Here is a 12,696-nt window from a genome sequence, read left to right on the forward strand (position 1 = left end):
TGTGATGTGATTGTTTATTGCAGCAATGACAGCGTGAAGCTAAGAAAGTTTGAGAAAGGAAAAAATAAAAAAATAAAAAATGCATCGTTTTAACAATTCAAAATTAATTCTTGAAAGTCCAACAAAGCCCAATTTTGTCAACAAATTCCTAAATCTGCGTCCTCAGCAATATTAGAAATGTAATTTCCAGAACATGCCTCATTAAAGCCCAGCAGGTCAGTTCACTCACACTATGAAGGAGAATGGATCATTTTAAATGGCCTCTGATCTAAAACAACATTGCAGGTTTTCCTGCTGAAGCATGGTGGTTTCCAAATAATAATAAAAAAATCGTAAATGACAAGGCATAGCAGATTTGCTAAAGGAGGACATCGTTAACTACTGTAACATTCAGTGTGTACTTTTGAAACCCCATTTATATAAATGTATCACTTTCATTATTCCTGTGAATATATCTCAAGGCGTTTAAACTAGTAACGTTTGATTCAAGCAGATAACAGGAGGGGGGGAAAAAAAAAAAATACAGAGACGTCAAAACAAGCCAAATACACGTCGTCCAAACCCTCTTTAAGCACTGCATGTAGAAACAGTTATGAAACAAAGGCACAAGGAAATCCCTTAACAAAGAAGAAACACATCAAAAGAGAAGCTAGAATTCACTTCCACACCGACTGTGGTGATCTGTTCTGGAAACGGAGGACCACACCGCTGTAACCCGTGGTCCCAAACATGTTCGTAACATTCTTCTCTTTAAAGCAAAGACTTTTCATATCATGAGAAACAAAAATGATCAGCGTCTTATTAAAAAGAGAAAAACGCTCACTAAAGAAACCCAGAACAATTTAAAGACAGCGTCTGTACTAAGGAGACGGACGGAGCTGATGTGAAACCTTTTCACAAGAAGAAACTACTGAAGCATGGAAACATCATTGAAGGGATCTATGCGGACACCATGTGCATCGAGTAGCACTCTACTGTGTATATACAAACATTATGGGAAACACTGTCCCCGATAATAAAAAACATCCATTCCTACAGTGAAATATGGAGGGCACTGCCTCCGATACGGACAAACACTGGTAGGCAAAAACTACCTTCTTCTTTTTCACATTATGGAAGACACTGCAGCCGATAATGTCAGCCGATAATGTCAGGACGAGAGGCGTACATGCACAAAGGGACCAGCACCGACAGCCAGAGGTGTGATATGTGAGCTGGCCTTGTTTTAAAGACCAATCCAGTGTCAGTAGTGCAGCGTTCTGAGGAGCCGGTTTGTTCAGTGCTCGGTGCTGGCCGTCAGTCGACATGTACGCCTCTTTTAAGCAGATGCTGCTCTTGTCATTTCGACAGTATAACTGTCATAACTATGGAAGGCACTGCTCCCGATAATTATACACTCATTTTTTTATAAAAGGCAATAAAAAAATATTTATAGTGAACCCTGCCACTGATAAATAAATAACACAATAAATAGACGTACGGTTTTCAGTGCCAGGTGGTCGGAGACCTTCTCCCTTGGGTTTTTAAAGGCCTGCAGAGGTTTGCCCTCATGTCAGCAGGCAGAGGATTCAGGTAATAAAGACATTCTGATTTATTTGTTATTATTTAGGACTTTTCAAAAAGATCAATGCAGCACAAGTGTTAAGTGACGGCAAGTTACAACAGCCGACTGTCCAAGATTTGTTCGGTGCAACGCAACGTATCTTTAACATATTTTCGGTCTTTTTCAGCAACTTTAGTTGACAGCAGATTTCAGCACAGTATGAAATTATAGCTACCAATACTAACCAGCTCAGGTTTGAACACGAGGCTCCAGCAGCAGTGGAAATACCAGCAGCTTTTGATTTTTAATAATTGTGGTAAACAGTTGGAAAGTCATTAGCTTACATGCTGGACATTTGAGTTGTATTCATCTCCGAGCTGGCAAACGCAGCCTGTCCTGTGACTATGACCTGATGATACTGTGCTGAAGAACGCTTTCATGAGGTAACGCCAATTTAAGAAGTACCGCCACATGTCATGGGCATCTGAAGGTAGTCGTTACTAGCACCAAAGTATTCAGAATGTCAGATTTAAATGACACATGTTAAAAAACACATCTTCCCAAAAAGGTGAGGGGGAAAAGTAAATGACCCTTTAGACTTTCTAGTTAAGGCAGAAGTACATTTTTAGAATTAATGTTTGGCTTTTTGGAGAGTTTCACAAAGAATGGCGATGAGCTCATCGCTCAAATGTTGGAGGTGATGACCGTGAAATTTGGTATCCGTTTAGTTACGGCCCCAATTTTATAATTTCCTTGGAGAACAAAAAAAAAAGAAAAAAAGCTGTGCATCTGTGACTGCCAGCTGTGATAAGAGGGCATGAACAAGGGAGAAGGGGGGGGGATTACTTATTTTAGATTTCATTATCCAGAGACCAGATGTTCCCTGCTAGCGAGTTGGCACAGCCCTGAACTGTCCAGGTCGCCAGGGCAAACTGGTTGCGGAACAGGTTGACGTCTGTGTTGGGTTGGTCGGTCCTGAGGTCTTCGAGGTGGTTCAACAGAGCATTGAGAGTGTGAGGCCCGGAGCCCAGCAGGATGTGGCGGTAAGGGCTCTCTCTGGGAGACACATAGGGGGACAGGAAGTTCCTTTCCACCTACAGAAACGAGACGAGGACAACGGGATGATGAAAGAGGGACATCTGCGATGCTTTCTTTAAAGTCACTGGTATTGTTGTTTTGCTTGGACAATTAAAATAAAGTGACTTTTTCCTTTACATCATAAAATTGCAGGTTATTGTTTATTTTCAACGCAAGAAAAGACCGCTTCAGCGTTATGACACATTTTAATTAAATTTTTTTAAGTCCCTGAAAACTTGTCTTGCGTATCGTTAATATGCAACATTAAGAAAGGCGACAAAGTTAGGCTTAGATATTTTTGTCTCTGCTGATCTGCTTCATCAGGACTGTAGGTGTGGTTCTATCAGATTTGATTGACAGTGATCTGGCAAAATAAGACACCAACCACACAGATGTAACCCATTCGACTCAAATGTTGCCAAATTATGATTTTAGGCAAGGAGGTACATGACATCATCTCTTCCCAACGGCCGAAACAACCCACTTCAAACCATTGAGAGAAGCAAAGACAAAAAACGCAGAAATGTCTCATGAAATACCCCAAAACTCTTCAAACTCGGTCTTGCTACAAGCAATAGATGTCCTACATGAAGAAACTGCCACTGATTACAGGGCCTTTATAAAAATAAAAAAAAGCAAGAGTGCAGTACAGCAAAGCACATAAAACAGATTAATTTCTTAACTAAGACATGTTAGGAGCTGAACAGGAGCAATAACTTTGTTTGTGAACTTGTGTAGTCTGGGTCTCACCGTCATTATGCGGTCATTGAGGATGCGGCACATCTCGATGTCCTCCAGGTCACTGTTCTGGACGTCTTCCACCAGCTGGCGAGCAGAGCGGCTGTAGGAGCCAGAGGCCAAGATCAACCACTTCACTGTGAGGGCCTTGGGCAACAGCTCCCTCTGAAAGCACACATAGCATCCACAGGGGATATTTGGTATTCTGAATAAACAAAACTATACGGATGTCCATCTTTTGGACACATTAGGGTTACATAATCAAAGCCGCAATTAGACAAAATAAAAATAAAAAATCAATTAAAAAAGGCAATAGAAACAGGTAACTCGGCTACTTTACAAAGAGTGAATTTGAAGGTAGAGTTAAATACAAAAAAAAGGTAACAACCCAAATCGCTGAGTCAGTAAGAAAACAGGACACTCACCCCCCTAATAGAAAAGACTTTGCCGTTGATCTGAGACACTTTAGAGCGGATAATATTGTTGTACTTCATCACGTCCAGCCGCAGCAGATGGTCGTGCACCAGCCTCAGCGCCATGTGACCTGCGAACCGGGTCGCTGTCTCGGCCAGCTGAGGGACCTGTTTGCCCGTGGCCACGTTCAGGTTCTCCCGGGTGTCCAGCGTTGTGCCAGAGTACGGGTAGTCCTGAAAGCGGAAAGCAAGACGCGTTGATCATTACATCCCAGGATGAACCAAACTAACGTGATGGCTCAATGAACAAGCACGTCCTGGGCTACGGCTATCGACTCAAACAGATTGATGGAACTTGTAGTACGACTTACCGAGTTATCGGAGGTGAATCCAAAGGAGACTGAGGGAATGCCAGAGAAGGCAAGGAAAGGATAAGCAGCATTATCCAACTTAAAAGGCTCCAACCTGGAAAATAAACAAACATGCGAGATGATGAGGAAACGGCATGGACGTCACGGCGATGCGTACACATTGACGGGATCAACAGCCTGGTCTCACTTACACATTCAACTCAAAGTTTCCCTTTGCATATTGGGAGTAGAGTGTCCCAGCCTTGCCTGGAGAGTTCACCTGAGGAGAAGACAATTGCAGATGTACATTATATCTTAACATTCATCAAGCAAAATTTATATTATTTAAATCATGACAATACTGCAGGCTTGTATTAATTGTACCTCTTTCATAGTGCCCTCGATCAGGCTGTGCATCAAAGGACTGGCTGACACTTTAAATCCTGTCTGACCTGGAAAACACGGCTCATATTTAGCCATTCTGAAAATCACATATTCTGTCATATTGTAAGCATATGGAAGCTTTTAATATTTAATAGCCTGAAATCCTGAAGTAAATACCTGTTACAACTCCATCCAGGTTGATGTAGGAGAAGGCTTTCATGCTCAGAGAGGAAAGATAACCCTTGATATACAAAAAAAACAAAATTAAGTTAGAGTCTTATCACCAATCAGTATTATTACAGCATCAAAGCTGCCGATTAAGAAAACTGCAGCGGGGGAAATCTTTCTCACCTCCAACCACTCGGTGGCGCCAACACTCCCATATTCTCCAGCGCTCCAGCTGGCAAACACGATGCTTCTCCTCGGTTTGAACCCATCTGACAAGAAGATGATGAAATGCATTAACAGAAGAAGAAGCGCCCTCACTAGATGAGAGATATTACATTTTGACTAAACATATCCTGACTTTTCTTCTTCAGCTACTAAATGGTTATTGTAGGATCTAATGTGAAGTGTAGATCCATTCTTCACCATTTCACATTAAAAACGTTCCATTCTTCACCATTTCACATTAAAAACGTACCATTTCACATTACAAACGTACCATTCTTCACCATATCGGAGATGGAACGCGCCAACTCAGCAAGGACGCTGGTGCCGACGGTCGATGCAGCAAAACCTGCACCCCATGCATCCCTCTGAGCGCCGATAACCACATACCGATCTACAATTACAAAAAAAAAGACATTCAGTGTCAATTACTCATTTTCAGGAAGTCCGTGTACCGACTTCCTGATCACCGCATCTCTGTTTTTAAATAAACAATTCCTTTTACCTGCATCCACAAAGCCTTGGATGACCCCAAAGACATTATTGATCTTTTTCTCAGTAAGAACGTTGTTGACCTCGACAGTAATGACGTCGCTCTCGTCTCCCAGTTTGTAGCGGCCTCCCCATTCAGAGGGTTCACTCTGCCCCCCCAGCTGGCTGTAGGATGCAGACAATACATATTTTAACGCTTTGTACGCCGCTTCAAAGTCAACCGTAGTAAACAATCACAGCGCAAGAGGAATATTTAATATTAAAGTACATCGTTTCAGTGTGTCCACAGCGAATGTGAGCCTTACTTCCGAATGTTGATAGCCATGCGTGCTGTGATGGTCTGAGCCAGGATCTTAGGCAGGCCTGAGGACTGGACGGGCGGAAACTGGGTGTGGTTGAAGGAGGGGAAGCCGGGGGTGTAGGGATCCCCTGAACCCATGTGGACCTGTGGAGACATAAGAAGACACAGAAGAAGGTTAGATGGAAAGTTGTCAAGTTTGCATACAGCTATGATTCAACAGTGACACGTTGAAGGCTTTTGTGTTCCGAACTAATCTTCCCAGCAGCCTTACTCTCAAACGTCTAAATTTTAAATTAAAAAGATTACAAAACATCTAAACGCTTATACCCGAACGGTGTGTTTAATTAAGAGCACAACTCTGCCTTCGGCGCAAAGGTGTGAAGAAAGAAAGAACGATTGTGAGGCTGCCAATCAGTTTATGGGAATCTCACTCCCTTTTTCTCACGAACTGACAGCAGAACCAATAACTCCTTTAGAAACAGGTTTTGGAGGCAGGCCTAGCCTCCACTAATGACCGAATGTCAAAGCCAGTCGAGCACAAAATACAAACAGAACACGGAACCACTGATTTAATATCATCAGTACACTGAACACATGGGCTTCATTCTCCAACATGTTGCTTCTAAACTGTCAACACTCACATGTCCATAGAGCTGAGTGGAGTCTCCAATAGAGTAATCAGAGCGGTCTTGGTAGATCAACACAGCAGAGGCACCCATTTTGGCAGCATTGGCTACCTACAAGCAAAAAATAAATAAAATGTGTATTGTCACCAACAGCAAAATCACGTATTTCAGAGTGATTCAGGCAAGAAGAAAGTTTACAGTAATATAAAAGTCACACTGAACCACCCACCTTCTCAGCAAAGGTGATCTTCCCCGCACGGACCAACATGACCCTGTCAGTCAGGTTGATGCTCTTCTCCCGCAGCAACTTGAAGTCACTTTCCTGCCCGTAAAATGCATACAAGACGGTACTCTGGAACAAAATAAATATAGTAAATAAACTGCATTATCCTCTAAATAATACAAAAAAAGTTCTCTACTTTAGCTTTTAGATTACCTTCACTGTTCCATTGGCACTGTAGGAGAGGAATCCCTCCGGACGCTCGTCCCTCCCGTTCTTGAACGCAAATCTGTTGGAGCCAGAAGCTGGGGGGTCCTGGACCTTAACAAAGTGCTCATCGGTCCAGGTCTTCATGCCGTACTCTTTGAACTTGTTGAGCACCTTGTTCGCCAGAGACTCGTCACCTGGAGAACCAGCCCGGTGGTTGACACTGGAAAACTCACTAGGAGAGGAGGAATGACAACATGAGGGGGAAAGAACAAGGACAAGAAAACTGGAAACAATGACTGACTTTTTAAATTACAACACAAATAAAGACATTTTGTGTGTGGCTTATACATTTACCTGAAGACAGGTTCAAATTTGGCTGCAGTAAGTTTCTGAGCGAGGAGCTTTTTGACATCGTCCCAGTCCATGAGGGGGGCAGCACCAGTCTCGTAGACAACAGATTCAATTATAGGGTCCTGAGAGGCCTCACAGATGGGAGCCATGTCCTTCTTACGATGGACCAGGTAGCCAATCAGGTACCCTGTAGGTAGCAGTGGTTTTAAATAAGAGGAGCAACCAGGGGCAGTACACATCCAAGGACAGACTAGAGGCATCAAGTTACTGTCTAAACCACACAGTCAGCATTATTTAAATGCTATACCACCACCTGATCATGACAGTATTGTACAGTATGTAGACCTCACATACTTCTTCCTCACACATCCAGTCAATTACATTTCATTGAATCAAAGACTACAAGCCAAAGCCTGAATATAAGAGCCTTTAGCCTCTTTGTTGCTCAGAGAGGGACACCGTCAACCATCCGCTATAGTTTTTCTGATGATAAAAAAAAAGAAGATTTTGGGATGCTCAGGGCAAGTCAGGGCAAGTCTTAGAAAAATCTGTTTATTTTCCTGAGACGTAACCTACAACTGATATTTCACGTTTGTGGTTTAACTGTAAATGTCTCTAAAGTGAGTCATCAGCATGGGTAGGAGAAGAGCTGCTGCGTCCACCATCAAAACACATTCAAAGCAGTAGTCCTAAGATTGATACTTAAGGGACACCACGTTATTTTATGCAAACTAAATATAAAAACACACAGCCCCTTCACTCTCACCGATGATGAAGATGAGGAGGGTGGTGGCGGCCATGAAGCAGAGGTTCTTTGGTTTGCGGCCGAGCTTTTGAGCCAAGGAGGGTTTGTTGTTGGAGTTGTGATTGAGGTGTTCTCCCACGCCGTTTCCCCCGACCTCCTCGTCCATGTCGGACGACAGCTTCATCTCCACCTGGCTGTTGTCGCCTTCCATGTTCTGGGTCAGGTTGAAACGTGTGTAGGAGTGCGGCTCCCCGTTAAACTGCAACGACAGAACGATGCTTTATAGCGCTGAGAGTAGTGCTGGGCGGTATATTGTTTCTACTTTCCCGTATGATTTAAATTTTTCACACACCATCATACCGGTGCATAGCCGAAACAACTGCTGTAACTCTTCAACAGGCAGCTAAATATATTGTTTGCCGCTATGAGCGCTACAGTCGGAGCTAGTCATCTTAAGTGTATTGAGAGGGAACCCTAGTCATGGTTATAACACGACAATTAATAACCCACAACTAACGTTCTTTAACAGGGCAAAACACCACGACACAACAGTTTGTGACACAACAGTTTGTAACGCTAATAAATTGTACATTTATAAAATTACACCGCCAAACGGCATGCTGGGTACAGCTTGCTAAGCTAGCCCAACAGTCTGCTAACAGCTGGGAGAATGTCGCTACAGTAACGTTACATTAAAGAACAGAACAGAGCGATGCAGGATGAACAAAGACAGACCGGAGATGCACCGATAGAGTCTGTGCCCAAGAGAGGAGCTGTGTCTGCTGTTTGGAAGCGTTTTGGTTTTAAAAAATCCGATGTTTTGCGAGTTTGGAGCCACTGTTGTTGCCGCTGGTGGTAGCAGAGTTATTTTCATGTGTGTAATAGATGCAATCTTAAATTTACACCTTGAAAACTGTAAACCTATCTACGTCATGTTTTTATGTTTGTTAAATTCTCAGTAGCAATAACTAAATGATATGCTTATTATACATATTACAAACAAAAACTTTAAAAACTCTAAAACAATAATTTAAATGAATCATTTTTTTGGTATTTTGGTCAGACATATGCAACGCCGATTACCGTGTAATACATGTGGCATTTGTTAAAAATGTACGTTGGTACATAGAGGGTGATAAGAAGCTGTACATGGAGGGACTTAGGACCCAGGGGAATGTAGGTGAAGGAAACAGGGAGAGGAAGACACACCACACAAACAGCTGTTCACTGCCCGCTATGGGTTGCCATTTTGGGGGAATTCCTATTTCCTCTTCCAGCACCTTTTCTTTTAGCTCGCACTTTGATTCATCAGGAATACACCTCCAATGGACCATTCGACTACTCACTATCTGGAAAAAAGCCTCAGAACTTCTGGACGCCCCCCACCCCCACATAAAAGACGTTTGTCGACAGTTCCAGTTGGGCCCAATGTTTTTTTGGAATGAAAGAATTCTTTGTTAAAATAGCAATATCTACAGCACATAATCTGACTGTGCCAACTATAGTTTTATTCTTTAAAGTACAATAAGTAGTAAAATACCGACAATAAATTAAGCAAAAGAGCTCAGTTTCTGTTTCGTTTCACTTTTCTAGCTCTCCATTTCTTTCTCCGTCATAGTTAGGTTTTCATCTAAAAAAGCACAACCTTGTCATGTGCCAATAACGATTAAAAATCTTTCATAAATAACATGCATAAAATGCCAAACAAGTGTATCATAAAATGAACTTACAGACGTTGCTTTCGGAGAGCTAAAAGAAGGATGAAAGATGACCGATAATGAGCACTACGCAGTAGATCTTCTCCCGCAACGAACTGCCAAGGAGAAAATGGAGAACTTTTCTGAGCGAGGAGCTTTTTGACATCGTCCCAGTCCATGAGGGGGGCAGCACCAGTCTCGTAGACAACAGATTCAATTATAGGGTCCTGAGAGGCCTCACAGATGGGAGCCATGTCCTTCTTACGATGGACCAGGTAGCCAATCAGGTACCCTGTAGGTAGCAGTGGTTTTAAATAAGAGGAGCAACCAGGGGCAGTACACATCCAAGGACAGACTAGAGGCATCAAGTTACTGTCTAAACCACACAGTCAGCATTATTTAAATGCTATACCACCACCTGATCATGACAGTATTGTACAGTATGTAGAAAATGGAGAACTTTTCTGAGCGAGGAGCTTTTTGACATCGTCCCAGTCCATGAGGGGGGCAGCACCAGTCTCGTAGACAACAGATTCTACTCCCGTCTCCTGTTACGCAATTATTCAAGTAAAAAGTGATTTTGAAAAATTGTTGTGACAAATGGGTTGTGCTGGTTAAGAGAAAATAAAAAAATGTAACTGACAGGAAGTAGTTCACCATTGGTGGAACCAGGACTGCGTAGTGCTCATTTTCAGTATCCTTAAACTTTCCGTGATAGCTGTCAGCTGTAAGTTCAGTTTGTTGCCCACTTGTTTCATATGTATTGATTCATGTTACTGTACTTATTGCAGGGATGATTTTGACTTTATAATGGCACACGAGGTTGTGTAAAAAAAGCAATAATTCATATTAACTATAACCCTTACAGAAAGCCTTATTTAAAGTTTTTGTCCCTTGCAGCGATTAGAAAATATTCCCATCACCAATCTTAATCAAGATGAATTCACAGTACTTAAATAATATTATATATACATACACACAGTATATATTATAACATTAACTGCAGTGAAAATATTCTCACGTCGCACTGCCTAAATATCATTCAGCATGGTGTTGACGAAATGTGAAAGTAATTATTTGTTCCCAAGATGAAAGAACATTCAATTGTGCAACAAGTGCAGTTATAGTAACACTCATTTGAGAAGAGGCAATAATGGAAAGACAATTTCTCAGAGCAAAGCTTGTTATTCGAGGATTTGGGTTGTAATACTCACAATTTTGGATATTGTTGACCTTGCCTGGTCCATTGCTGCTTCGTTCTAAAAAGGGACACAAACAAGGAAAGTATAAGTGAAGCATCCGGCCTGAAGATGGAATGAGTTTTAAATTCCCTGTAAATGAAGTGGCTATAGATAAAATACCTTTTTCAACCATCCATTTTTCAAGTCTACAAGGGATGAGCGTTATACTCAAAAGATGGATTTTACGTGGAATTCAAGTGTTTATTTCTATACAGTGTGATACCGTTTCACTTGTGAGAATAATGGAGTGTCCAAAGAACACGTCCCACCTCTTGTCCAAACATCCACGGGGTTTCCTTTGCTGCGCACTTGAAAGGCAGCACTGTTCCGAGGCACAAAAGGCCAGTGTCCAGCACAGACTCCATGAACTCCACCGCCAGTAGAACACAATAACAGCATAACTAGCTTGGATTCAAAATAAGAGCCAATCAAAGCAAGGTTTCAATTTAACAGAGTAACAAGACCCGAAACCCAGGTCAGCTGTATATTTTCGTAACTATTGTAATGCACCATCAGTGGCATAAGAGCCATGCATGTGATCACCCTCAGGGGAGAATATTCTGTATGAAGCTTCAGCAGCACACGGGGCTGAGACGGGTCAAAACCGGCATCTCTTTGCTATCATATCTCATGCTTTTCTGCACAGTTCTTATACATGTCATTATATACACACATCAGATGAATAACCAAATCTAGCCAAATACAATGTATGCATTAGTTATGTACCCCTATGTGTATTTGTCCCCAACCGTTCAGTACAGGACATTTGGTTTAAGACAACCTTTCGGTACGCCCGGTGACCCAAACAATGACAAAGTAGTCCATTTATTTCTACCATTCCCACAAGAGGAATAGAAATTTTGGAGCACAAGTTTTACCCAGGAAGTCTTGGCGGTGCACCAGTTGTTCTCTATTAGCTGTAGCATGCTAGTCGTCTTAGCGTGGATGGATTATGTGGAAAATGGAACGCCAAATTGTCAGCTTCTGACTTCTTAATCCATAAGCAAAAACAACTCTTTCACAATTCTTATCTCAGCAACAAGGTGCATTCAGGACTCTTTGACAGAAAACAATCATGACCTCTTCTATCCTGTCTGACCTTTAAAGAACAAAACAGACCAAAACTTTTCAAACAACCCCGGTCTTATCAAGCCCTGTAGTAGAGAATTATATGGCCTTAACCATTGCCACACTTACTGAACTTTGGACCAAATAAAAACACTGAAAACATTGTTGAAAGTAGACTCGGATAGAAACCACATATTCAAAACATGCTCAAAACAGACCAACAGCTTTATTTGTGCACCATCCGTTCAGTTTCTTCTGTAATGAAACAAAAGTAAACCGAAAACCGAAATCAGACAAAACGATGCCGAGCTTGCCCGGAGAGATTGATGTGTGGCGAGCAGGCAAAAGAAACTCTTAATGATCCCTCCAGGCCAATTTCCTCTCCAGGAAAGAGATCCTAGACGGCACATTGCGTGAGGAGAGCCGTGTGGGCAAATGCCCAAAAGCGAGACAAACAAACAAACAGGCTAGCACTAACTTGCAGCGTCAAAACATGGCCTTGCTCAACTCCCAACAGCACGGATAAAAACATAACTGTGTACTTCAAGTGTACGACAATAAAGCAAAATGAGGGTGCAGCCATGTGTGGAACCATGCAGCACAATAACTTAGCTCTACCAACATTATATTTAGTGCAGCTAACTTTAGAACATGGGACGGCCTCAGACAACCCCGGGACTCCCTTCACTTCTTCAACCTTGAGGGCGATACGACCAAGTACATTACACCTACGGGTCACAAAATAAAAAATAAAATAATAAGAGCAGCCTCACATTGTTCTTTTTCATAGCCTACTTTGCACGCAACCGTGACACTTGACAGATATGCACTTATGAAATGGTATCAGAAC

The 12,696-nt window shown here is 42.1% G+C and overlaps 1 protein-coding gene across 3 annotated transcripts in view; it reads right to left on the reverse strand.

Annotated features, from left to right (window-relative positions):
- Window positions 1-12,696, reverse strand: part of tfr1a (transferrin receptor 1a) — a 16,010-nt gene continuing 3,314 nt past the window's right edge. The window contains exons 2-19 of one of the 3 annotated variants that reach the window (XM_076098367.1): window positions 10,752-10,796; window positions 9,571-9,653; window positions 7,862-8,099; window positions 7,099-7,282; window positions 6,751-6,976; window positions 6,544-6,666; window positions 6,330-6,425; window positions 5,693-5,832; window positions 5,401-5,552; window positions 5,170-5,289; window positions 4,857-4,942; window positions 4,683-4,746; window positions 4,506-4,573; window positions 4,334-4,401; window positions 4,143-4,236; window positions 3,784-4,005; window positions 3,371-3,523; window positions 1-2,637 (exon numbers count right to left, since the gene is read on the reverse strand). In XM_076098367.1, coding sequence (XP_075954482.1) covers window positions 2,395-2,637; window positions 3,371-3,523; window positions 3,784-4,005; window positions 4,143-4,236; window positions 4,334-4,401; window positions 4,506-4,573; window positions 4,683-4,746; window positions 4,857-4,942; window positions 5,170-5,289; window positions 5,401-5,552; window positions 5,693-5,832; window positions 6,330-6,425; window positions 6,544-6,666; window positions 6,751-6,976; window positions 7,099-7,282; window positions 7,862-8,051 — 2,229 coding nt within the window. In that variant the 5' untranslated portion in view covers window positions 8,052-8,099; window positions 9,571-9,653; window positions 10,752-10,796 and the 3' untranslated portion in view covers window positions 1-2,394. Of the gene's footprint in view, window positions 2,638-3,370; window positions 3,524-3,783; window positions 4,006-4,142; window positions 4,237-4,333; window positions 4,402-4,505; window positions 4,574-4,682; window positions 4,747-4,856; window positions 4,943-5,169; window positions 5,290-5,400; window positions 5,553-5,692; window positions 5,833-6,329; window positions 6,426-6,543; window positions 6,667-6,750; window positions 6,977-7,098; window positions 7,283-7,861; window positions 8,100-9,570; window positions 9,654-10,751; window positions 10,797-11,047; window positions 11,190-12,696 lie in introns of those variants that run through there. The other 2 variants (XM_076098365.1, XM_076098366.1) reach the window with 2 other exon arrangements.

The sequence above is a fragment of the Anarhichas minor genome, unplaced genomic scaffold (genome assembly GCF_050575085.1).
Source record: "Anarhichas minor isolate MPS153535 unplaced genomic scaffold, ASM5057508v1 ptg000024l, whole genome shotgun sequence".
Classification (NCBI taxonomy): Eukaryota; Metazoa; Chordata; class Actinopteri; order Perciformes; family Anarhichadidae; genus Anarhichas; species Anarhichas minor.